At 33.3% G+C, this 25,304-nt stretch overlaps 2 protein-coding genes across 2 annotated transcripts; one reads left to right on the top strand and one right to left on the bottom strand.

The window, feature by feature from the left end:
- Nucleotides 1-6,270: 6,270 nt before the first annotated feature.
- Nucleotides 6,271-14,170, bottom strand: Arr2 (arrestin 2). The gene is made up of 3 exons (XM_075305184.1): nt 13,181-14,170; nt 10,989-11,183; nt 6,271-6,876 (listed from the first exon to the last, which is right to left on the bottom strand). Exons 1-3 carry the CDS (start codon nt 14,034-14,036, stop codon nt 6,719-6,721), a joined length of 1,209 nt encoding a protein of 402 aa, XP_075161299.1. The 5' UTR covers nt 14,037-14,170; the 3' UTR covers nt 6,271-6,718.
- A 4,938-nt stretch (nt 14,171-19,108) lies between these two features.
- Nucleotides 19,109-24,295, top strand: Pex7 (peroxisomal biogenesis factor 7). The gene is made up of 3 exons (XM_075305122.1): nt 19,109-19,215; nt 19,328-20,059; nt 23,631-24,295. Exons 1-3 carry the CDS (start codon nt 19,127-19,129, stop codon nt 23,791-23,793), a joined length of 984 nt encoding a protein of 327 aa, XP_075161237.1. The 5' UTR covers nt 19,109-19,126; the 3' UTR covers nt 23,794-24,295.
- Nucleotides 24,296-25,304: the final 1,009 nt, after the last annotated feature.

Here is a 25,304-nt window from a genome sequence, read left to right as displayed (position 1 = left end):
AATTTTTACTAAAATATCATAAATTCCTTGAAATAAAATAGAGTTAAATTTCCTGCGGTGTTATCATTGTTTTCCTTTAGTGGCAAATTTGTCACTTTTTTCAAGCGGTGATACTTATGTGTTTAATTATTAAAGTCAAGAAAACTTTCTCATATTGGAGAAATTTTAACTAAAATGTAATACGTTCGATAAATTAAAATATACTTAAATTGGCTTCAGTGTTATCGTTGTGCCACTATTTCAAGCTCTAAATTCTACTAATGCCACTAAATGTGATACTTTTTTACATTTTTGTGCCACATCCTCGTCGTACTGTGCCACTTTTCAATTACATTTATTTATATTGTAAGACTTGTTGCAAATACCGTTAAGATTATGGATCGGTGTCTCAACAACTAATCGAGTTTAACAGTGGAATGGGAGCCACCGTGGTGCAATGGTTAGCATGCCCGCCTTGCATACACAAGGTCGTGGGTTCGATTCCTGCTTCGACCGAACACCAAAAAGTTTTTCAACGGTGGATTATCCCACCTCAGTAATGCCGGTGACATTTCTGAGGGTTTCAAAGCTTCTCTAAGTGGTTTCACTCCAATGTGGAACACCGTTCGGACTCGGCTATAAAAAGGAGGTCCCTTGTCATTGAGCTTAACATGGAATCGGGCAGCACTCAGTGATAAGAGAGAAGTTCACCAATGTGGTATCACAATGGACTGAATAGTCTAAGTGAGCCTGATACATCGGGCTGCCACCTAACCTAACCTAACCTTACCAGTGGAATACTACTTTTGCGTCATAGTGTTCTCAGTGATCCGCCTAAAAGTAGGCAAATAAGCATTTCAAATGTAGATAATAACAGGTTGTCTGATAAGTCTCCGGTCTAACAAAGAAAAACACATTTTTTTTTGTCAAAATTCGTTTTTATTATTCAACACAGTTCCCTTCAAGAGCGATACAACGATTATGACGACCTTCCAATTTTTTGATACCATTTTGGTAGTACTCCTTCGGTTTTGCCTCAAAATAGGCCTCAGTTTCGGCGATCACCTCTTCATTGCAGCCAAATTTTTTCCCTGCGAGCATTCTTTTGAGGTCTGAGGACAAGAAAATGTCGCTGGGGGCCAGATTTGGAGAGTACGGTGTTTGGGGAAGCAATTCGAAGTCCAATTCATGAATTTTTGCCATCGTTCTCAATGACTAGTGGCACGGTGCGTTGTCTTGGTGGAACAACACTTTTTTCTTCTTCATATGGGGCCGTTTTGCCGCGATTTCGACCTTCAAACGCTCCTATAACGCCATATAATAGACACTGTTGATTGTTTTTCCCTTCTCAAGATAATCGATAAAAATTATTCCATGCGCATCCCAAAAAAAAGAGGCCATTACTTTGCCAGCGGACTTTTGAGTCTTTCCACGCTTCGGAGACGGTTCACCGGTCGCTGTCCACTCAGCCGACTGTCGATTGGACTCAGGAGTGTAGTGATGGAGCCATATTTCATCCATTGTCACATATCGACGGAAAAACTCGGGTGTATTACGAGTTGACAGCTGCAAACACCGCTCAGAATCATCAAAACGTTGTTCTTTTTGGTCAAATGTGAGCTCGCGCGGAACCCATTTTTCACAGAGCTTCCGCATATCCAAATATTGATGAATGATATGACCAACACGTTCCTTTGATATCTTTAAGGCCTCTGCTGTCTCGAACAAGTGAAAAAACTTAGTTATGTCTAATAAATTTTCTTGAATTTGTCGAAAAATATTTACTTATTTTTTATGACATTTTTTATGACATAACTAAACAGTATTACCTTTGTAATACTGTTTAGTTAAAATTTTCTACAAATATTAAAAATTTTCAAAAATTAACCGAAAGTTTTCTTCCTGGTGGGTTCACTGTTTTTTCATTGTAAGGTTTTATTTTGAAAAACGCTTACCTATAAAACTTGCACAAATCATAGAATACTAGTTGAAAAGCCCGTCAAATGACGGTAAAAAAAAACAAATTGTTTTTGTTCTCGCACCACAAATTTCATTTTTGGAAAATGTCTTTCTGCTTTTTACTTGTGTTTGTTGTTCTTTTTGTGAACATGACTCGTTTTGTTTGGCCATAGCAATAACAACGAAACAGCCAAACACACATGTGTAAATGAAATGGCGCAAAACCTGCGAAAAGAACCTGCCTAATTCAGCGATGGAAGCACTTGGAGAGTGCAATAAAGAGATATTTCCAAACGTGCATATTCTTTTAAAAATTTTGGTCACTTTGCCAGTTACTCAGGGATGGAAAATACAATTTTTAAGAAAGTACAAAAAAGGTATTTTTTGAGCGGAAAGGTACTTTTTACTAAATTTCAAAAATTTTCACTGGAAAATTATTGTCAAGAGACTAAATTTAAAAAAAAATAAAATTTTGACAAAATTTTCTATATAAATAAAATTTTGCAAAAAGTTTCTATAGAAATAAATTTTTGCAAAAAAAAATCTGTAGAAAAAAAATGTTGCAAAATTTTTTCTATAGAAATAAAATTTTGCAAAAATTTCCTATAGAAATAAAATTTTTACAAAATTTTCAATTGAAATAAAATTTTGACAAAATTTTCTATAAAAATAAAATTTTGCAAAAATTCTATATAGAAATAAAATTTTGACAACATTTTCTACCGTAATAAAAAATCGATAATATAGAATCGCATTCTTGTTTCAACTAAAACATTCTTGAAGTTCAATAAAATCCTGTTTTTGAATATGTCTTTTACAAAATCGAGATTTTCTTCCCACATGAGCATGTTTGTTTTGCCATATTTGTAAAACACTATTAGCAAATAAGGTTGATAAAGACTTTCCCAAAATATTAAAATATTTTGTCAAAGCTATTGTACCATAAATCTGATATCGACTCAAAAATGTCTACACAAAAGGTACTAAATCATTCGCGGGGGTACTACGGTACTGACCGTGGTGAAAAAGTATTGAAAAAAGTAATATAGTACTGCATTTTCCATCCTTGCAGTTACTACGTACTCATTCGAACTTTCATTTTCAACAATGAAGAGATTAAAGACGTATCTTAGAAATTCGACTAGCGAGAGTAGACTCAATGGATTGGCATTAATGTCGGTTCATCGCAGAATAAATGTGCCGACTGAAGAAGTAATTGGTTTATTTGCTGCCCAAAAAGCCCGTCGGCTCAATTTAATATTATAACAAGTATAAACGGCCGTAAGTTTGGCCAGGCCGAATCTTATGTACCCTCCACCATGGATTGCGTAGAAACTTCTACGAAAGACTGTCATCCACAATCGAATTACATGGGTTGTGGTATCTTAAATCGTTTTCTGAATTGTTAGTTAGACTTTTGCACGGTACGTAGGGAGCCAGAATTGAAATATGGGGGTCGCTTATATGGGGGCTATATACAATTATTGATATGGATCTGAGGTCTATATATAATTATAGACCGATATGGACCTAGTTAGGCATGGTTGTTAGCGGCCATATACTAGCACAATGTACCAAATTTCAACAGACTCGGATGAAATTTGCTCCTCCAAATCTCGGGATCGGTTTATATGGGGGCTATATGTGATTATGGACTGATATGGACCACTTTTGGCATGGTTGTTAAATATCATATAGTAAAACCGCGTACCAAATTTCAATCAGATAGGATGAATTTTGCTTCTCCAAAAGGCACCGGGGGCCAAATCTGGGGATCGGTTTCTATGGGTGCTATATATAATTATGAACTGATATGAACCAATTCCTGCATGGTTGTTGGATACCATATACTAACATCATGTACCAAATTTCAACCGAATCGGATGAATTTTTCTCTTCCAAGTGGCTCCGGAGGTCAAATCTGGGGATCGGTTTATATGGGGGCTATATATAATTATGGACCGATTTCGACCAATTTTCGCATGGGAGTTTGAGGCCATATATTAACAACACTTACCACATTTCAACTGAATCAGATGAATTTTGGTCTTCCAAGAGGCTCCAGAGGTCAAATCTGGTGATCGGTTTATATGGGGGCTATATATAATTATGGACCGATGTGGACCAATTTTTGCGTGGTTGTTAGAGACTATACTAACACCATGTACCAAATTTCAGCCGGATCGGATGAAATTTGTTTCTTTTAGAGGACTCGCAAGCCAAATCGCGGGATCGGTTTATGTGGGGGCTATATATAATTATGGACCGATGTGGACCAATTTTTGCATGGTTGTTAGAGACCATATACTAACACCATTTACCAAATTTCAGCCGTATTGGATGAAATTTGCTTCACTTAGAGGCCTCGCAAACCAAATCGGGGGATCGGTTTATATGGGGGCTATATATAATTATTGACCGATGTGGACCAATTTTTGCATGGTTGTTAGAGACCATATATTAACACCATGTACGAAATTTCAGCCGGATCGGATGAAATTTGCTTCTCTTAGAGGCCTCGCAAGCCAAATTTGGGGGTCCGTTTATATGGGGGCTATACGTAAAAGTGGACCGATATGGCCCATTTGCAATACCATCCGACCTACATCAATAACAACTACTTGTGCCAAGTTTCAAGTCGATAGCTTGTTTCGTTCGGAAGTTAGCGTGATTTCAACAGACGGACGGACGGACGGACATGCTCAGATCGACTCAGAATTTCACCACGACCCAGAATATATATATATACTTTATGGGGTCTTAGAGCAATATTTCGATGTGTTACAAACGGAATGACAAAGTTAATATACCCCCCATCCTATGGTGGAGGGTATAAAAATATTGTATACATACCTATGCATAAATAAAATTTTCTACACATGAGATTATGTGAATATTTTTTTTAAGTTGAAATATTTTTTTTAAGTTGATTAAAATCCTGGCTACGGCAGTAATTGCAAGTTTACGTTTTACTGGATTTTATGATACAATATGTTGCTAAAATATCTCTTTATGTTAAAGGGACTGTTCCTTTACTGTTTTTGTGTTGATTTATAGAATATTTTTTGCAATAAAAAGACTTCACAAATGTATGCAACTTTGTTTTATCATTATGCGACTTTTTGTGCGACGTTTTGTTGAGTATGCGACTTCAAAAATTTCAATGGTAACACTGTACATCACAGTAAAAAATCTACCATTTTTGGTAGAATTCCACCAACTGTGGCAACCGTGGTAGCAACATCATTTTTGACAAACTTCAAGCAAAGTTTAATGGATTCTGAAATTTTGATTACCTACACACATTTTTGCCAAAAGTCCTTGGTAAAGACAGCTACTTTTTATATATTTCATTTGCACTCTAACAATTTCGTTTGAATAGACTTCCATATTAAAAACAACTGAAATCATCGGGTCACCCAACAATTCTATTCAACTGGAATCCGTTAAATTTTTCGTATTTGTTATCCTCTGTCCATTATAATAAGATCCTGTTGAAATGTAGGAATAATAAATGTTACACAAACAAATAAAATGGTTCACCCATTTATAACCAGAACAATGCATAATTAAAATTGTAATACAAGAGAAATGTTTAACGGTCAAATAAAGTTCAGTATAGGAATCTAGAAGCAAATATTCAAGGTCAACCACGTATAATATTATTTCATATATGCGTAAAAACTTTGGCAGATGATTAAATATAATATAACGACATTTTTAAATAGAATACACATACAAAGAATCATAGTTGTGTGTGTATCGGGATTGGCATATCCACCAGTTGCATAAATCAACCATAAGATCTAGTTTCCTAAACATACACACAAATACACATACAATCCCACAAACAGAAAACAGGATGGTCTTGGCAATTTTTTTTTTTTCTTTTTGTTTTTTGCATGAAATCCTTGGGTGGTTTAATTGGAAACCAAATTCTGATATGTGATTGGCTGAAACTTCCCTAAATAAAAGGGGGATGATTTGAAATGTATGCTGGCATAGACTTAACCCTCAACCCTTAAATAAGGATTTCTTAAAGGATAACATTAAGTCTTCTCAAGAAGAACATTTAAACATTAGATAACCGTATAAGTGTAACATTCAACTTCTGAAGTTGAAAGCAAACGCATACACAGCACAAACGAATTTTCTTAAAGAAAACATAATAAAATTTTTTCATTAAAATTTTGTTTTTGTGAAAAAAAAATAATAATAAATAATAACAAAAATAAATATTCTAAATATTTATCTCATTTTTAAAATTCAAAATTGGTGAGTTGGATTTTTTGTTATCTCAAATTCCCTTGGAAGTGATTAAAACAAAAGTGATCAGTGTTTTTCTTTCTGCTTGTAATAACTTTTCGTTATACTTTTATTTTTTTCTTTTTGTAATTTAATTTTTCATTTAAATTGGTTCATACATAATATAATATCAGAATATGAGATTGTTTTCAATAGACAGAGTGGTTTCTTAAATATGTTTTTTTTTTAATATAAATATATTTTTAATTAATAAAAAGTGCCGCAACATACTTCTTGCTTTCTTAAACAAATTGAATCTGAGAAGCAAATATTACCCTTAATTGTTTATCATATATTGTATTGTTGTTAATATTATATGTGAATGTGTTGGTTTTCGTTAACATTATTTATTAATACAAAGTGTTTGAAAAAAAAAATATATCAACAAATAAACAAAAAAAAAATTAAAAAAGGATGACCTCAAGGATTATATCAACTGTCCCATATATAAAACAAAAACTATGTGGTGTCTTTTTTATTGATCTACCATTTCGGCATTATTCATACGCATTTTGGCAAAGTCCTCAAAGACAATGTTATCATCATCGTCTTGATAGTAACCCTTGACATTGCGATGTTGTTCAATGGATTTCATTTTCTTCATAGCATTCGAGCGTTTCTTTTCAATGGTTCCTAAAAAAAGGAGAAAAAGAAAAGTTTTATTAACAATAGCGAGAATTTTGATTTCTTTCAAAGAAAAATATTCCTTGTGATTCTTAAAGTTTTTCAATTTAAAAATTAATTGATACAATTAACTTTTTAATCAATCTCGGAAGACTAAGTCAGTTAAAAACATGATTGATTTTTTTAATTTGTAATAAAAAAAAAAACGATAACAATCAATTTTAATTTTAAACTAAAAACAATAACTGTCATTTTCATGTAGCTCCGTTAGGCTTTAACTACCAGTTAAACAAACAAAAAAAAAAATGCAAAGATGTTGTCTCCGGTTAACTTACACTCAAGCAAGTAAGGAAAGTCTAAAGTCGGACGGGGCCGACTATATTACACTTTGCACCACTTTGTAGATCTAAATTCTCGATACCATATCACATCCGTCAAATGAGTTGGGGGCTATATATAAAGGTTTGTACCAAATACAAACATTTAAATATCACTCGATCTGGACAGAATTTGATGGACTTCAACAAAATCTATAGACTCAAAATTTAAGTCGGCTAATGCACTAGGGTGGAACACAATGTTAGTAAAAAAATATGGGAAACATTTAAATCTGAAGAAATTTTAAGGAAACTTCGCAAAAGTTTATTTATGATTTATCGCTCGATATATATGTATTAGAAGTTTAGGAAAATTAGAGTCATTTTTACAACTTTTCGACTAAGCAGTGGCGATTTTACAAGGAAAATGTTGGTATTTTTGTCGAAATCAGAAAAACATATATATGGGAGCTATATCTAAATCTGAACCGATTTGAACCAAATTTGGCACGCATAGCTATAATGCTAATTCTACTCCCTGTGCAAAATTTCAACTAAATCGGAGCAAAAAATTGGCCTCTGTGGTCATATGAATGTAAATCGGGCGAAAGCTATATATGGCAGCTATATCTAAATCTGAACCGATTTCAACCAAATTTGGCACGCATAGCTGCAATGCTAATTCTACTCCCTGTGCAAAATTTCAACTAAATCGGAGTTAAAAATTGGCCTCTGTGGTCATATGAATGTAAATCGGGCGAAAGCTATATATGGGTGCTATATCTAAATCTGAACCGATTTCAATGAGTGTAAATCGGGCAAAAGCTATATATGGCAGCTATATCTAAATCTGAACCGATTTCAACCAAATTTGGCACGCATAGCTATAATGCTAATTCTACTCCCTGTGCAAAATTTCAACTAAATCGGAGCAAAAAATTGGCCTCTGTGGTCATATGAATGTAAATCGGGCGAAAGCTATATATGGGAGCTATATCTAAATCTGAACCGATTTCAACCAAATTTGGCACGCATAGCAACAGTGTTAATTATACTCCTAGTGCGAAGTTTCAACCAAATTGGGGTAAAACTCTGGCTTCTGGGACCGTATTAGTCCATATCGGGGGAAACATATATATGGGAGCTATATCTAAATCTGAACCGATTTCAATAAAATTTGGCACACTTGATTATAGTACTAATTGTTCTTCTTGTGCAAAATTTTAAGCAAATTAGGGTAAAACTCTGGCTTCTGGGGCCATATAAGTCCATATCGGGCGAAATGTATATATGGGAGCTATATCTAAATCTGAACCGATTTCAATAAAATTTGGCACACTTGACTACACTACCAATTGTACTCCTAGTGCGAAATTTCAACCAAATTGGGGTAAAACTCTGGCTTCTGGGACCGTATTAGTCCATATCGGGGGAAACATATATATGGGAGCTATATCTAAATCTGAACCGATTTCAATAAAATTTGGCACACTTGACTATAGTACTAATTGTTCTTCTTGTGCAAAATTTTAAGTAAATTAGGATAAAACTCTGGCTTCTGGGGCCATATAAGTCCATATCGGGCGAAATATATATATGGGAGCTATATCTAAATCTGAACCGATTTCTTCCAAAATCAATAGGGATCTATTCTGAGCCAAAACACATACTTGTGCCAAATTTGGAGTCGATTGGACTAAAACTGCGACCTAGACTTTGATTACAAAAATGTGTTCGCAGACAGACGGACAGACGGACATCGCTATATCGACTCAGGAGCCCACCCTGAGCATTTTTGCCAAAGACACCATGTGTCTATCTCGTCTCCTTCTGGGTGTTGCAAACATATGCACTAACTTATAATACCCTGTTCCACAGTGTGGCGCATGGTATAAAAACAGTGAATCCACCAGGAAGTGAGATTATGGTTAATTTTAGAAAATATTAAATAAAGTGTATTCAAAACGCAAATGTTGCGCGGATTTCACAAAAATAAGTAAATATTTTTCAATAAATTCTAGAAAATTATTATTATTATTTTTCACTTGTTAAAGAACATTTCGAAGTTTGAAGGAAAAAATTGGAGTTCAAAAAAGCATAACTGCCTTTTACCTTTGGTAAAATTTGCAAAATTTAAGAAATTCTGAACTAATTTGTGGGAGACACGAATTTAGTAAATCTTTATGCTTCATTTTCCCTCCTTTTTGTAGTTCACTTAACGGACGTACATTAACAAATTATTAAAGTGAAAATATAATAATTCCATGAACTAAAATAGAATAGAAATTGCCTTTATGGGGTTCACTTTTTTTGAGTGTATGTAGCACTAGCGGAGCTATGTGAAAACTGCGGTAAGTCAGTTAAGAAAGTGGTTGAAAATAGTTAAGTTTTTGATAATATAAAATAAAATTATTGAATATCGCAATCAACATCATTTACCATAAATTTTTAATATAATCAATTAGAAAAATTAATTGAATTTCCAAACAACATTAATACAATTTTTAATTGAATCTATTGTGATTGATAATATTATTTTGTTGACTGAAGACATTTCAATTAAAAAAAAATAATTGAATCAATTATTCATTTATCGGTTGAATCATAATAAAAATTATGTGTATGGGTCAAAGCAGGAAAAAATTCTATATAAAATTCTAAAAAAACATAAGACATTCATTTTTAAAGTATTGCTGACGAGAATATTAACATTGGATGAATTAGTTGCAATGAATTTTTTTTATTGATTTTTTACACGATTGGAAATTGGAATTAAAGTTGAATATCAAGCCCTACATTAATATGTAGATAGATTATAATAGATTTCATCTGTACCACATTATAATACTGATCGGTTCAGAACACCTCACAGCCAGTCCGTCCCTGGGTCTATCAATTTGTTATTTTCTTTTTTTTTTAATTAAATGACCTTTAAACAACGGAGAGATAGAAGTTATAAAAATCACACATAGGCTTTTAGAACGTTCGTAAATCAATATGGATTAAGAATAGAACTATTTATCAAATGACGTCTTCTTCTATTTTTGTTTAAATCCCCCTTTAAATTTTATTATAAATATTATTCAGTACAATTAATTTTTACTACACCCAAAGAAATTTGTTAGTAGGGACAGCAGAAAAGTCTGCTGAAACAGCAAAAAGTCTGCTGAAAAGGGGACAGCAGTCACTGTTTGCTGAAATAGCAAACATTTCCTGCTATTTTTTTAAGCTCGATTACACTAAAACATGTTTTGGCTAAAACATAATTAAAACAATATTTTATGAATATCTATAGTATTTAACCAAAAATCTGAATATTTATCGAATTGAGGCATAACAGCAAACAAAATGTTTGCTGTTATGATCGTATTTAGGAGCTAAGTATATTACAGGGCAAAAATATACCAAAAACTACTTTTGGTTCTTAAATATGCTTTGGCGAAAAATGTATAACCTAAATATTTTATAAATTGTTGTTCATTAGGCCCTGAAGTACAAAAATATAACAGCAGACATCGACTGCTGTTTTTAGCAGATTTTTTTCTATGAGTGTAGAAATTATTACAATATTTATTCCAGCTTATTGGGACAGGACGATTAAGGGAATTGACATTATTAAGTTACTGAAAAGAAAATGTCAGATACCCATCTCGCAAGCCTGACTATACATATATGTTTCAGTGTTGGCCACTACACATTTCCATAGTGTTTAGCGAGATCTGGCCGGGTGAGATGATTCAATTTAATTTCTTATGAAATTTACATACGAGAATTATTCTTCTCAAATTTTTGTTTTTAATTTACCTGGAGCTGGTTGCGCCAACTTGAAGGGTACATCAGTTTGTATTTCTCCACCCAATGTTCCACAATTAAGTTTTACACGCAATGAATATGAGATCACAATACCGCAAGCATCACCCGTTGATTTGCCTTCTTGCACCATAGTCGAGGAGGCTAGATTAACATCTTCATCCTTTAGATGACCATCCAAAGCAATACCTAGGTTTAGGAAAAAAAAACAATATAAAAATAAAATAATGGTGATATGATAATTTATATTGAGATGAAATAACAAACTAAATTTTAAAAAAATTAGAATTGAGAATAAGAAAAAAATCGGAAAAGATTGTTTATGAAAACTTTTGTAGATGGTTTCTCTGAAATATAATTTCGGATGGAGTTTTTTCCTATAAATACACGCAAAGAACAAAAACGATTGGAAAACGTGTACCGAAAACGTTTTTCTTTTGTTAGAGTTTTTTGAATTGCTTCGAAAAGTATACACTTTTATCACCAAAAAAAATTCGTTTCTTACAAAATTTTTATTTTTTCAATAAAAAAAGTTATTATTGAACCAACAACACAGTTCATTTCGTTTATATCAAACATTGTTCTTTTCTGACTTTATAAGACACATTTTACAGTTCATAGCAAAAATTTAATATAGTAGAATGTAATGTTGAACATTTTTTTCGGAATCTTCCGACCATATCTGGAATATATGTAAAAAAAAACTTTGGTAGAAGCAGGGATCGAACCCACGACCCTTGGCATGCAAGTCGGACGTTGCAACCACTGCTCCACGGTGTCCACCTAAATGTATTTTTCTGTTAAATAAACTTTGTTTAATCGGCTCGTGGGCGCCGTAAGCTATGCTATATAAATATAACTTATATGGGTAATTGTCTATTGATGACAATAACGGCTACATAGCTCAGTGGATAGTGTGTTGGCTTACAAATTGCATGGTCCGCGGTTCCATTCTCCGTCCAGGCGAAAGGTAAAAAAAATTTTAAAAATTTATAAAATTGTAGAATTTCTTCTACATTGTTTGTGTTACAGAAAAAGGTGCTAAGAACTAAAAAAACTTCGTGGAAGTGAGAAAGATGTGAGGGAAAATGTCATTAGCCAGAAAAAAATGTTTTTGAGTTAGTCTTTATGAAGCCACCGTGGTGCAATGGTTAGAATGCCCGCCTTGCATACACAAGGTCGTGGGTTCGATTCCTGCTTCGACCGAAAACCAAAAATTTTTTCAGCGGTGGATTATCCCACCTCAGTAATACTGGTGACATTTCTGAGGGTTTCAAAGTTTCTCTAAGTGGTTTCACTGCAATGTGGAACGCCGTTCGGATTCGGCTATAAAAAGGAGGTCCCTTGTCATTAAGCTTAACATGGAATCGGGCAGCACTCAATGATAAGAGAGAAGTTCACCAATGTGGTATCACAATGGACTGAATAGTCTAAGTGAGCCTGATACATCGGGCTGCCACCTAGCCTAACCTAACCTAGTCTATATGAATTTGAATTTTACATCCTGGAAAAGAATAAACGTTTATCACAAAAAGTATATACTTTTCTTCCAAATACACTTCCTTTCAAGGAAAAGCAAATGAGAAACGAACTTTGTTTGTCTAAAATTTCGTTTGGGAGGAAAGAATTATTTTTTTGCGTGAACTTTCTATAAAATTATCAAATACGTAATCTACGTCTGTTTCATCATTATTGGTGTAAAGTCATTTCTAAGATTTCGTTTTTTTTTTAATTTCTTCTACTTTCTATCAGTTATATAAGCTATGCTTTAATATATTCATATTTTGGACTCCGAAGGGTATGCAACAATTATTTTAAGGAATTACATTTATGTTATATGAAAGTAAAATATCAACAAAGTTTTCGATGACTCGTACTTCTCACAGTACAATGTCCATTACCTATAGTTTTTGGGAAATTTTTAATGAAAAGTAAAAATGCTAGGCAAATACATTCCTAAATTTTTGATCCTCTAATTATGCTGCAAATATTTTAGTGGTTAGAAATTGGCAAAACCAAAAATTAAACAAATATCTATCGCCTATATAGTTTTTACTTTTATAACCCTATTCATTTTATTGAGAATTATGCTAATATAAGTTTTCGTTTTGCTACCTTGTATTATGTTCATATATTTTACGATCCTAAAATTATGCCATGATTTTCTGTAATTTAGCAAAACTTACCATGACGATCTTTATTATTCGATGCCAATGGGATCAAATAGAATGTCTTTGTTAGATTTGCACCCGGTGTAATAGGACAGCCTTCTTTGGTTTCCAATTGAGCCACATGTTTGCTAAATTGAGCATTCACCATTGTGATCTCTGTATGTTGGACCACAAAGACTTTAATATTTTTCACAGATTTCTTGGAACTATTATTGATTTGTACAGTGGCTGCCACCTTTTCACCATGATAGTAGATTTCACGATCCAATGTTACCTCCAAACTAATTTTGCCATTGGAAAACGTAAAGCCTTTGCTTACCAAGGAACTTGGTAAGCGTTGGCCACGAGTGGGTGGAGCATATTGAAGTTTCTTAATCACCAAACTGACCATGCTGCGTTTATGTTGGCGCTCATCCTCGTTATCGGCCACATAGGCACGAATTGTATACTCCACACCCAAGGGTTTGCCATTGTCATCACCCTCTTGTTGTAGAGTTACCGAGCTGGGTGAGTTAGGGGGGAAATGAAAGGTGAATGGATGGGCATTAGAACCGAGCTTGCGTACCAATTTCTCCTGTACTGGGGTCATTTCCATATTGGGGTTGTTCATGGGCACAATCACTTCACGACACAGAATAAGTTCCTTGGAGAATTTGACTCCCATGACCTCATCTTCTTCGCGGCCATAACGATATGTGGTGACCAATTGACCAAATACCTTACGCCTCTTTAGATATTCATCATCTACCACAACCACACCATCGACGGGATCACAGTAATCCAAGTGATCAATGAAGTCACGCCTACCCAAATAGAAGGTGACTTTGCCATTAGGCGTTGCCTTCTTGTAAACTTTAACGGATACCACCATATCGGTCGGAGTTGAGTTTTTTTTTTTTAATAAAAAAATTTACACAAAATATTTCACAATCACCCGGATTCTAATGTTTTATGTTTCGTATTTGTGATGTTCTAAAGTCAAACGTATTGCAAAAAATGCGGTCAAATGATGGTAAGCACCTGCTTTTATACCTTCAATTAGTGACTGGGCATTTTAAGGGTTTCTGTGGTTATTCCTAAGTGGATTTAATGATTATGTTTTCTTTTTGGAATTTTACAACGCTATTGTTTTAGCTTGATGTAACTTTTTGTAATTCGATAATAGTGAGAATGGAAATGTCGTTGTAATTGCGCTTTCACTTGCCTTTCATTTTTTTCCTTGAATAATATTTTTCGGTTTTGGTAGCGAAAAATATAAAAGGCACATTTTTTTAAAAAGTAATTTTCATTTTCATTTTATAGAGACTATTTGTAGGATGTATGACATTTTTACATTTGCTATAGCCTACCTTTGGGAGTTTTTAAATAAACAAATATTTTGAATATATTTAAAGTTACGTCACATCACAAAATGTCTTATTATAATGTTATAATAAAATTTGCAAATCCAAAGAAAAACAAGTAAGGAAAGTCTAAAGTCGGGCGGGGGCGACTATATTATACCCTGCACCACTTTGTAGATCTACATTTTCGATACCATATCACATCCGTCAAATTTGTTGGGGGCTATATATAAATGTTTGTCACAAATACATACATTTAAATATCACTCGATCTGGACAGAATTTGATAGACTTCTACAAAATCTATAGACTCAAAATTTAAGTCGGCTAATGCACTAAGGTGGAACACAGTTTTAGTAAAAAATATGGGAAACATTTAAATCTGAAGCAATTTTAAGGAAACTTCGCAAAAGTTTATTTATGATTTATCGCTCGATATATATGTATTAGAAGTTTAGGAAAATTAGAGTCATTTTTACAACTTTACAAGGAAAATGCGTTTTTACAAGGAAAATGTTGATATTTTGACCATTTTTGTCGAAATCTGAAAAACATATATATGGGAGCTATATCTGAATCTGAACCGATTTCAACCAAATTTGGCACGCATAGCTACAATGCTAATTCTACTCCCTGTGCAAAATTTCAACGAAATCGGAACAAAAAATTGGCCTCTGTGGTCATGGGAGTGTAAATCGGCCGAAAGCTATATATTGGAGCTATATCTAAATCTGAACCGATTTCAACCAAATTTGGCACACATAGCTACAATGCTAATTCTACTCCCTGTGCAAAATTTCAACTAAATCGGAGCAAAAAATTGGCCTCTGTGGTCATATGAGTGTAAATCGGGCGAAAGCTATATCTAAATCTGAACCGATTTCAACCAAATTTGGCACGCATAGCTACAATGTTAATTCTACTCCCTGTGCAAAATTTCAACCAAATCGGGGTAAAACTTTGACTTCTGGGACCGTATTAGTCCATATCGGGCGAAAGATATATATGGGAGCTATATCTAAATCTGAACCGATTTCAACCAAATTTAGCACGCATAGCTACAATGCTAATTCTACTCCCTGTGCAAAATTTCAACCAAATTGGTGTAAAACTCTGGCTTCTGGGGCCATATAAGTCTATATCGGGCGAAATATATATATGGGAGCTATATCTAAATCTGAACCGATTTCTTCCAAAATCAATAGGGATCTATTCTGAGCCAAAACACATACTTGTGCCAAATTTCAAGTCGATTGGACTAAAACTGCGAAATGTGTTCACGGACAAAAATGTGTTCACGGACAGACGGACAGACGGACATCGCTATATCGACTCAAGAGCCCACCCTGAGCATTTTTGCCAAAGACACCATGTGTCTATCTCGTCTCCTTCTGGGTGTTGCAAACATATGCACTAACTTATAATACCCTGTTCCACAGTGTGGAGCAGGGTATAATAAATTTAGTTTCCAATCTATTTTTCTCCTTCAAAAATTCCCAATTGCATGCTTTCAGGCGATTGCATTTAATACGAAAATAAAACACTTCTAATGTTAAGGAAATGTGGGTACTGTAGGTCACCACTACTTAGGTTCGCTCATCAATTTAGACACATAGTCACCTGCTTTTCAGTGGTTAACAACCACTAATGTCAGGGTAGTAGTATTTATTTTATCCTCATTTTAAAGCATTGACCTTGTCTTCGATCTATTAAGGCAAAACAAACACTAGGAAGTATTCCGCTTTGAACGCAGTGAACAATGTCAAGGATATTAGTAAAAAAAAAACAATAAATGTTTTTGAGGTAGAATTAGGAAAAGGTGAAATTCAATGAAAACATCACATTTTGTTTGTTTTGTATGTTTTTTTTATAGAATGTCTTACTTTTTGTTGAAATATTCATAATTAAAGGTGAGTATTAAGTTCGAGTTTAGCCGCTAAAAACATGATTTTTTCACGAATACTTTTCTTTAATAATCCATTTTAAGGAATACAAACTTTGTGAAAACTTACTTTGGGCTATTCCCCATTAAGTTATAATAAAATCTGCAACATATATGTATAATTTTATTCCTTTTTTTACTGATTTAGTTTTCACTTTAGTGAAAAAACTCGAACTTAATACCCACCTTAAATGTTAAAAAAGTTTTATTCAAAAATTAATCTCTCTCTAGTTTTCTTGTCCCACCCCGCAATTTCGATTACCTTCCTTATTATTTTCAAGATTTGACAATAGACATTTACGAGAGTGATGCGACACAGAAGCTCAATTGCTCTTGACTGTAAAACTAAGTACTTATTGGGCCACCCACATAGATATTATAATCAGAATCAAAATGTCGAATTTCGACTTGGGAATAGTTGACATTTCAAGTTTTCTTCTTTTTGAAAAGTCGACATTTCCATGTTCGCCTCTTTGAAAATTGGCAAAAGGCATATTTTCGAGTTTACGATTTTTTCAAAATGTGCAAAAAACTACACGCAAAAAAATAATTCTTTCCTCCCAAACGAAATTTTAGACAAACAAAGTTCATTTCTTATTTGCTTTTCGCTGTAAGGAAGTGTATTTGGAAGAAAAGTATATACTTTTTGTGTTAAACGTTTATTCTTTTCCAGGATGTAAAAACAATTTCATAAAGACTAACTCAAAAAAAAATTTTTTCTGGCTAATTGCATTTTCCCTCACATCTTTCTCACTTCCGCGAAGATTTTTAGTTCTTAGCACCTTTTTCTGTAATACAAACAATGTAGAAGAAATTATACGATTTTATAAATTTTTAAAATTTTTTTACCTTTCGCCTGGACGGAGAATCGAACCGCGGACCATGCACTTTGTAAGCCAACGCACTAACCACTGAGCTATGTACCTGTTATGGTCATCAAGAGATAAATATCCATATAAGTTATATTTATATAGCATAGCTTGCGGCGCCCACGAACCGAATAAACAAAGTTTATTTAACAGAAACAAACATTTAGTTTGGCACCGTGGAGCAGTGGTTGCTACGTCTGACTCTCATGCCAAGGGTCGTGGGTTCGATCCCTGCTCCGACCAAAGTTTTTTTTTTTTTTTTTTTTTACATACATTCTACATATGTTCGGAAGATTCCGAAAAAAATGTTCAACATTACATTGTACTATATTAAATTTTGAACTGTAAAATGTGTTTTATTAAAGACCAAAAGTCAGAAAAGAAGAGTGTTTGATATAAACGAAATGGACTCTGTTGTTGTTTCAAAAATAACTTTTTTTATTGAAAAAATAAAAACTTTGTAACAAACGAATTTTTTTGGTGATAAAAGTTTAAAATTTTCGAAGCAATTCAAAAAACTCTAACAAAAGAAAAACGTTTTCGGTACACGTTTTCCAAACGTTTTTTTTCTTTGCGTGTACTTTTCTGCAATTTTGGATACGCCTACTTTTAATGAGTTATGTGAACAACAATCTCGAGGTGTATGGAAACTCCTAAAATTTTGAAATGTAATCTAAACTCATCCGGCGTAAAGAGATCTATATCGTTTCTTTTCAGTTGTTCAAATTCCCTTTTCGATTACTCAATTGTTGAATTTGCTATGGACTAATCTGTACAAGTTCTTAAGAGGTGACTAAAAATAATCTATATGCATATCTTCCCCAATTTTATGTTAGATTTGCTTAATTTAAACGCGATAATATTTTATTTATTTAAATTTTAATTGGGAGACCTTATCCATTCTAATTTTTTATGTAAAAAATCAAAAATTTCGTGACTCGCGCGGGATTCGTGAGTCACACTGATGACAAAGACGTTATTAACCAACCAAATGTCGAGCGTGAGTCACGAAAATAATTTCTTCGTGAGTGTGCGCTACTCGATAACAGAGTTGCCACAACAAAATTTTATTTTCGACCAAATTTTTTTTTTTAAATTCCCCCCAGCGGACCATTTTTCCAAATTAAATTAATATTAATTAAAGAGTTAAAATTTTTGTCAAATTTTTATTTCTATTCATTTTTTTCTTCTATTTATTTCTATAGAAAATTTTGGCAAAATTGTATTTCTATAGAAAATTTTGGCAAAATTTTATTTCTATAGAAATCAAAAAACCAAAATCAACAAAATTCCATTTGGTCCGACCATCGGACCAAATTTATAATTTTTTGGACCAATTTTTGTCCGATTTGATCAAAACGGCAACTCTGCTCAATAATGAATTGCACTTTATATTCACTAGCGCCATCTAGAACAAGGACGTAGTCTACTTAGCAAATACACTCACCATATATACACGCCGTTAATATGTTCTTACCCGGCTTTGTCTACATACGATAATATAAAGTGTAATTTTAAAAGCGCCTGAAAGTATGCCAATGTTATATAAAAATATTTAATCGTATATTTTGATATACGATAAAAATCCCCCAACAAGGTGTTGTCTTAGCTAAGAAAGTTGCCTTCAATAAGATTCCGTGAGATTACGATATGTGTACAAATTAACCTCTTGCTAGCTCGCTACGTAGTTTAAAAAATTACTTCTTTGGGAATTTGTATACGTATATTAATGTTGTTTTAATTTATTTTATAATACATTTTATATTTTTCATTTTTTTATTACAGTTGATTGCATAAACATTTCATAATGTATACTACATATACCACAGCTGATCGCCATGGTTACAGTGTAAAATATTCAACATTTGAAACAGATCGCCTACTGCTGGCCACAAGGTAAGATATATGGCAAAACATTTTCGTAAAACAAATTATAAAAAGATACCTAAAAATTGTTTCAAAATATTAAAAATATATATTTTTTTTATTTCTTTTTCTTCGATTACAGTCAACTTTATGGCCTGGCCGGCGGTGGTTCTTTATTTCTTTTACAGGATTTACCAACAAAGGGTCTCACCGAGATTGGTCGTCTCGAATGGTCAGATGGTCTTTTTGATGTTTCATGGTGTCCATATGCCAATAATATAGCTGTCACCTCATCGGGTGATGGCTCCCTACAGATATGGTCTGGTCTTGATGTTGATTGTGAGTCTGCCCAGAAAATTCCCCAAACGCCTGTGATGTGTTTGCGTGAGCACAAAAATGAGGTATACAGCGTAGACTGGAGTGAAAAATGGAATTATCATCAAATACTATCGGCCAGTTGGGACGGCGCGATCAAATTGTGGGATTGTAATCGCCAAAAATCGGTGGCCACCTATAGTGGTCATACCGATTTAATATATAGTGCAAAATTTTCACCATTTATAGCGAATATTTTTGCTAGTGTAGGTACGGATGGTTTATTGAATTTATGGAATTCTTTTGATTTTTCAGGTAAACCTTTGATGTCGGTACCCGAGGCTCATAATAGTGAAATACTTTCCATGGATTGGAGTAAGTTGGATCGTAATATCTTGGTAACTGGTGGTTCAGATGGTCTGGTTAGAGCATGGGATTTACGAAATATGCGAGAACATGTTTTCGAATTATATTCGGGAGATTTTGCTGTACGAAGATTGGCCTTTTCACCGCACAAGGCTACGGTATTGGCTTCGGCTAATTATGATTTTACCACAAGGTAAGTGAGAATTTTTATATACCATAAAATTTACGGGTGGAAATATTATATAAATATGAATATTAGTTTAATAATAACTTTAGAAAATTATTTTTTTATGTATACAAAAGATCAAGAAACTTTTGAGGTAGAAACAAAATTCATTACTTTTAAAATTGTATTTTCTTCGATAATTTGATATTCACAAATAGTGTTCGAAATTTCTCCGAACCTCCGGCTCAGCACTTAAAAAAAACTGTTCAGTTTTTTAGCTCTTGCTCTCAGAGCCCTATGAATAAAGTGCCAATACGAATGAGCGGCACTGAAAAATAAGCTCTTTTCGAGCTAATTTAAACGAAAAACTCTTGCTCACACACCTCTTTCATATATGACACAAAAAATATGTAGCAGTATGTTATGTGTGACACAAATTGAAATTGGTGATACCATATGTGATTTTTTTTTTTAATTTGAAATACAAATGAAATGAATGGATACGGACAAACATGTTGTCATTTATAATTTGTATATAACCCTCTAAATTTTAAACCACGATAGTAAGTCAGTTGTAATGATTTGATTGATCGATTACATTTTTTGCAAACAGTCTCTTCATTGGTTTGAAAATATGTCCACGGCGAATTATCAATATCCATTTTTGTACGGCAAATTGCTGATTTTCAAAAATTTCTTTGCAGGCAAAATTTCAGTGTCAATTCCGCATATTTCAACAACATCAAGAATCAGTTGTTAAGGTTACAAAGATGTTTTTCAAACCGTTTGTGTTTTAAACCTTTTTCTTTTAATGGGTCTTAGTTGGTTCTACACTGGACTGATTACCGCCTTCCGGGACGTTCTACATTTATGTTCATATACACAATAATAATATACTGACAGTTTATCGAAGGAATTTGTTTGTTAGCAGTAGATTTAACGTTTACGTTACTTTCATGAATATGAGGGCTATTCTGTGTTTTGTTAAACTTTTCCACACACTTTCTTTTTTTTTTGTTATCCACACATTTGCATATTTTTATTTCCAATTGTTTCCCTAGAAAAATGTTTAAAATTTACAAGATGGCATCTCAGCTATGTATACAAAATTCAAAACAACCCTCATTTTATAGAACAGTTCTACGAACTTTTAAAAAGGGCTGCTCATTTCATTGGCACTTGTGAGCGGAGTTGTCATGTCGACCCCCTCTTTTTAAAAAGTGCCGGGCTTCATGTGTGCTCCGGCACTCAAATTTAAAAGAGTTCGTGTGTGCTCCGGCACTCAAATTTAAAAGAGTCCGATCTGGCTGAAATGTGGTACATGGTGTGAGTATGTGGTCTCTAATCACCATGCAAAAATTGGTCCATATCGGTCCACTTTTACGTATAGCCCCCATAGAAACGGACCCCCAAATTTGGCTTGCGATTGCTCTAAGAGAAGAAAATTTCATCCGATCCGGCTGAAATTTGGTACATGGTGTTAGTGTACGGTCTCTAACAACCGTGCAGAAATTGGTCCATATCGGTCCATAATTACATATAGCCCCCATATAAACCGATCCCCCGATTTGGCTTGCGGAACCTCTAAGAGAACCAAATTTCATCCGATCCGGCTGAAATTTGGTACATGGTGTTAGTATATGGTCTCTAAAAACCATGCAAAAATTGGTGCACATCGGTCCATAATTATATAGCCCCCATATAAACCGATCCCCCGATTTGGCTTGCAGAGCCTCTAAGAGAAGCAAATTTCATCCGATCCGGCTGAAATTTGGTACATGATGTTGGTATATGTTCTCTAATGACCATGCAAAAATTGGTCCACATCGGCCCATAATTATATATAGCCCCCATATAAACCCAGATTTGACCTCCGGAGCCTCTTAGAGGAACAAAAGTCATCCCATCCGATTGAAATTTGGGACGTGGTGTTAGTGTATGTCTCTACCAAACACTCAAGAATTGGTCCATATCGGTCCATAATTATATATAGCCCCCATATAAACCGATCCCCAGATTTGACCTCCGGAGCCTCTTAGAGGAACAAAAGTCATCCCATCCGATTGAAATTTGGTACGTGGTGTTAGTGTATGGTCTCTACCAAACACTCAAGAATTGGTCCATATCGGTCCATAATTATATATAGCCCCCATATAAACCGTTCCCCAGATTTGATCTCCGGAGCCTCTTGGAGGAGCAAAATTCATCCGATCCGGTTGAAATTTGCAACGTGGTGTTAGTATAAGGCCGCTAATAACCATGCCAAAATTGGTCCGTATCGGTCTATAATTATATATATCCGATCCTCAATCACACAAAACTTGGTCCATATCGGTTCATAATCATGGTTGCTACTCGAGCCAAAATATTCTACCAAAATTTTATTTCAATAGATAATTTTGTCAAAATTTTATTTCTATAGAAAATTTTTCCCAAATTTTACTTCTATAAAAAATGTTGTCAAAATTTTATTTTGTCAAAATTTTATTTCTATAGAAACTTTAAACTTAATTATATACGTATTTAATCGGCCTTTTTTAGTTTAATATATACCATGTATGAACTATGTGGTATATATTACGGTGTTAGGAAGTTTTAAGATACCTTGCCATCGGCAAGTGTTACCGCAACCCAAGTAATTCGATTGTGGATGACAGTCTTCAGTAAAAGTTTCTACGCAATCCATGGTGGAGGGTACATAAGCTTCGGCCTGGCCGTATGTACTTGTTTTTTTTATGTTTAGCTTTGGAAAGAAACTATTCTATATCAGTTTCCTTAAAACATTATATAATTGATATTGAAAATATGAAATATTGAAAACGTTTGTCTTGGTCTATAATTTCATATAATACAAGAAATTTATATGTGTGCATCATGTCATATTCTAAACCAAACGAGTAAATTTGCTAGTGGCAAAAACCCTCTAATTTTTCATTATCCGACTATTTAATATTTTTCATGCGATCTTCCGTTTTTTCATCTATAATTCTTTATTGCTTTTTGTAATTGTATGAATATTTCATTACAGTTTTTTAAAGCCATATTTTTTTATAGTTTTCTAAAGCCATCAGACAATTGATATTGAAAATATGAACGATTGGATAGTGTTCATGTGACTTGCAGTTTTAGAGAATATAAGTAATTTTAATGTGTGTATTAAATTAATGTGTGCATTAATTATCCCAAATTAAATATTTTACCCCAGTTTCGGCAAGCGAAGTGAAGTTACAATAAAGCTTTCACTTGATCAAAGCTTTAGATATACGTAATTGTTTGAGGCCCTAAGTTTTATTTGATTTGTTTTGTATTTCTGAAATCTCCTAAATAAACAGTTCTCGTGATAGCATTAAATAATTGATATTGAAAATACAAATAATGAAGTCAAACCTAATTGGTCTATACTTTTATGAGATATAAAATATATTCATGTGAACATCGAATATATTAAGATCCAAATATTACAATTACCTCTGATAGTCACAATAAATATTATATTAACTTCATTTTCTACACAACTTACCAACATTTTAATTTGCTGTTTTTTGTTTTCTTTTGTTTTCAATCAATTAATTTTTAAATTTAAATTTTATAATTACAGAATCTGGGATCTCAGTGTTTCAGCCGATGCTGTTGAAATACATGAACACCATACCGAGTTTGTTTGTGGCCTTGACTGGAATGCCAATAAACCGCATGAATTAGCTGATTGTGGATGGGATAGTGTTACCAATGTTTTCACACCCAAAAGCCTTCAAGTATGAATATGAAAAATCAATGAAACGGACTAAAGGGACAATATAACAAAATGAACCAATGACAATCTATACCAGAGAAGGCCTTAAAAAGATAGAACCAACATCTTGCATGGGAAACCAATGATGAAGATGCAGTAACAGTGATTAATATGTCAAAAAGGTTCAATCCATAAAATTTGGAAGAAATGAAAATGCAACAGCCACAGCCCTGATATAACGTATAGGATACGAAAAAAAGGATATAGCTAAGCTAAATATCAAACAGAGAAACAAGAAAATTTAATGTGATATTAAGAAAAAATAATAATTCATACATAGAGAAAAATATCATGAACAAAAAAAATTATGGACACCATGTAAAAACACAAAATTAAAATATTAAAAAAAAACATCTAAAAAATCTTAATTTATTAATAATTATATTTAACATACTTAAGTGTACACAGAAAATAATTTCGTCGTTATAGTGATAATAAATTAACATATTTTTTAATTAACAAAAATTTTATTTCGTTTATAAAATATTAAAAAAATGGGAATGTCAATATTTTTTAAGTGTACTAAAATAATCTCGAATTTGGATTAGATTTTTTTCATAACGGAAATAATTTGAATAACTATAAAAAGTTAATATTAAAATTTTTAGCAACACCCAAAAAAAAAACTCTCAATTCCAATTAATATTGGCGACAGTTTAGTTTAAATTTGGTAAGCAATAACTTAGATAGTGAAAGTTTTGAGTATTTTAAAGCTTCTCTAAGAGGTTTCACCGCAATATGAAACGCCGTTCGGACTCGGTTATAAAAGAGAGGTCATTGAGCTAAACAGGGATAAGAGAGAAGTTCACCGATGTGGTATCACTATGAACTGAATAGTCTAAGTTAGGCTGAATTAGTGGACTACTACACATAAACTAACCTACTATTAAGTGGTAATCTTCTTGGCATTACCAGGATGTCGATATGAAAAACAATGTAGTACACACAAAGAAAGAAAACTTTTGGAAAACGTGTACTGAAAACGTTTTTCTTTTGTTAGAGTTTTTTGAATTTCTTCGAAAATTTTAAACTTTTATCACCAAAAAAATCGTTTGCTACAAAAACGTTTGAATTAAAATACTTTGAAATATTCACATCTTTCCTAGAATTCCTTTTTACGACAAAATATTAATATTTGTAACATTTTGTTAATTCTTACTGTGTATTTGATACAATAAAGTTAAAATTAATACTCAACAAGTGAGTAAAGTAGAAAGTCGGGCGGGGCCGACTATATCATACCCTAAACCACCCCTACTGAATTAGTAAACACAACGCCGTAGCCAGGATTTTAATTCGGGGGGGGGGGGTTCAACTTAAAAAAAAAATATTCATATAATCTCATGTGTAGAAAATTTTATTTATGCATAGGTATGTATACAATATTTTTATAATATTAAATTGAGCAAACGGGCTTTTTGGGCAGCAAATAAATCAATTACTTCTTCAGTCGGCACATTTATTCGGTGATGAACCAAT

This window comes from Haematobia irritans, chromosome 4 (assembly GCF_050003625.1).
Source record: "Haematobia irritans isolate KBUSLIRL chromosome 4, ASM5000362v1, whole genome shotgun sequence".
NCBI lineage: Eukaryota > Metazoa > Arthropoda > Insecta > Diptera > Muscidae > Haematobia > Haematobia irritans.
The sequence above is the reverse complement of the archived record's forward strand: the minus strand, read 5'-3'. Positions and strand labels throughout refer to the sequence as shown.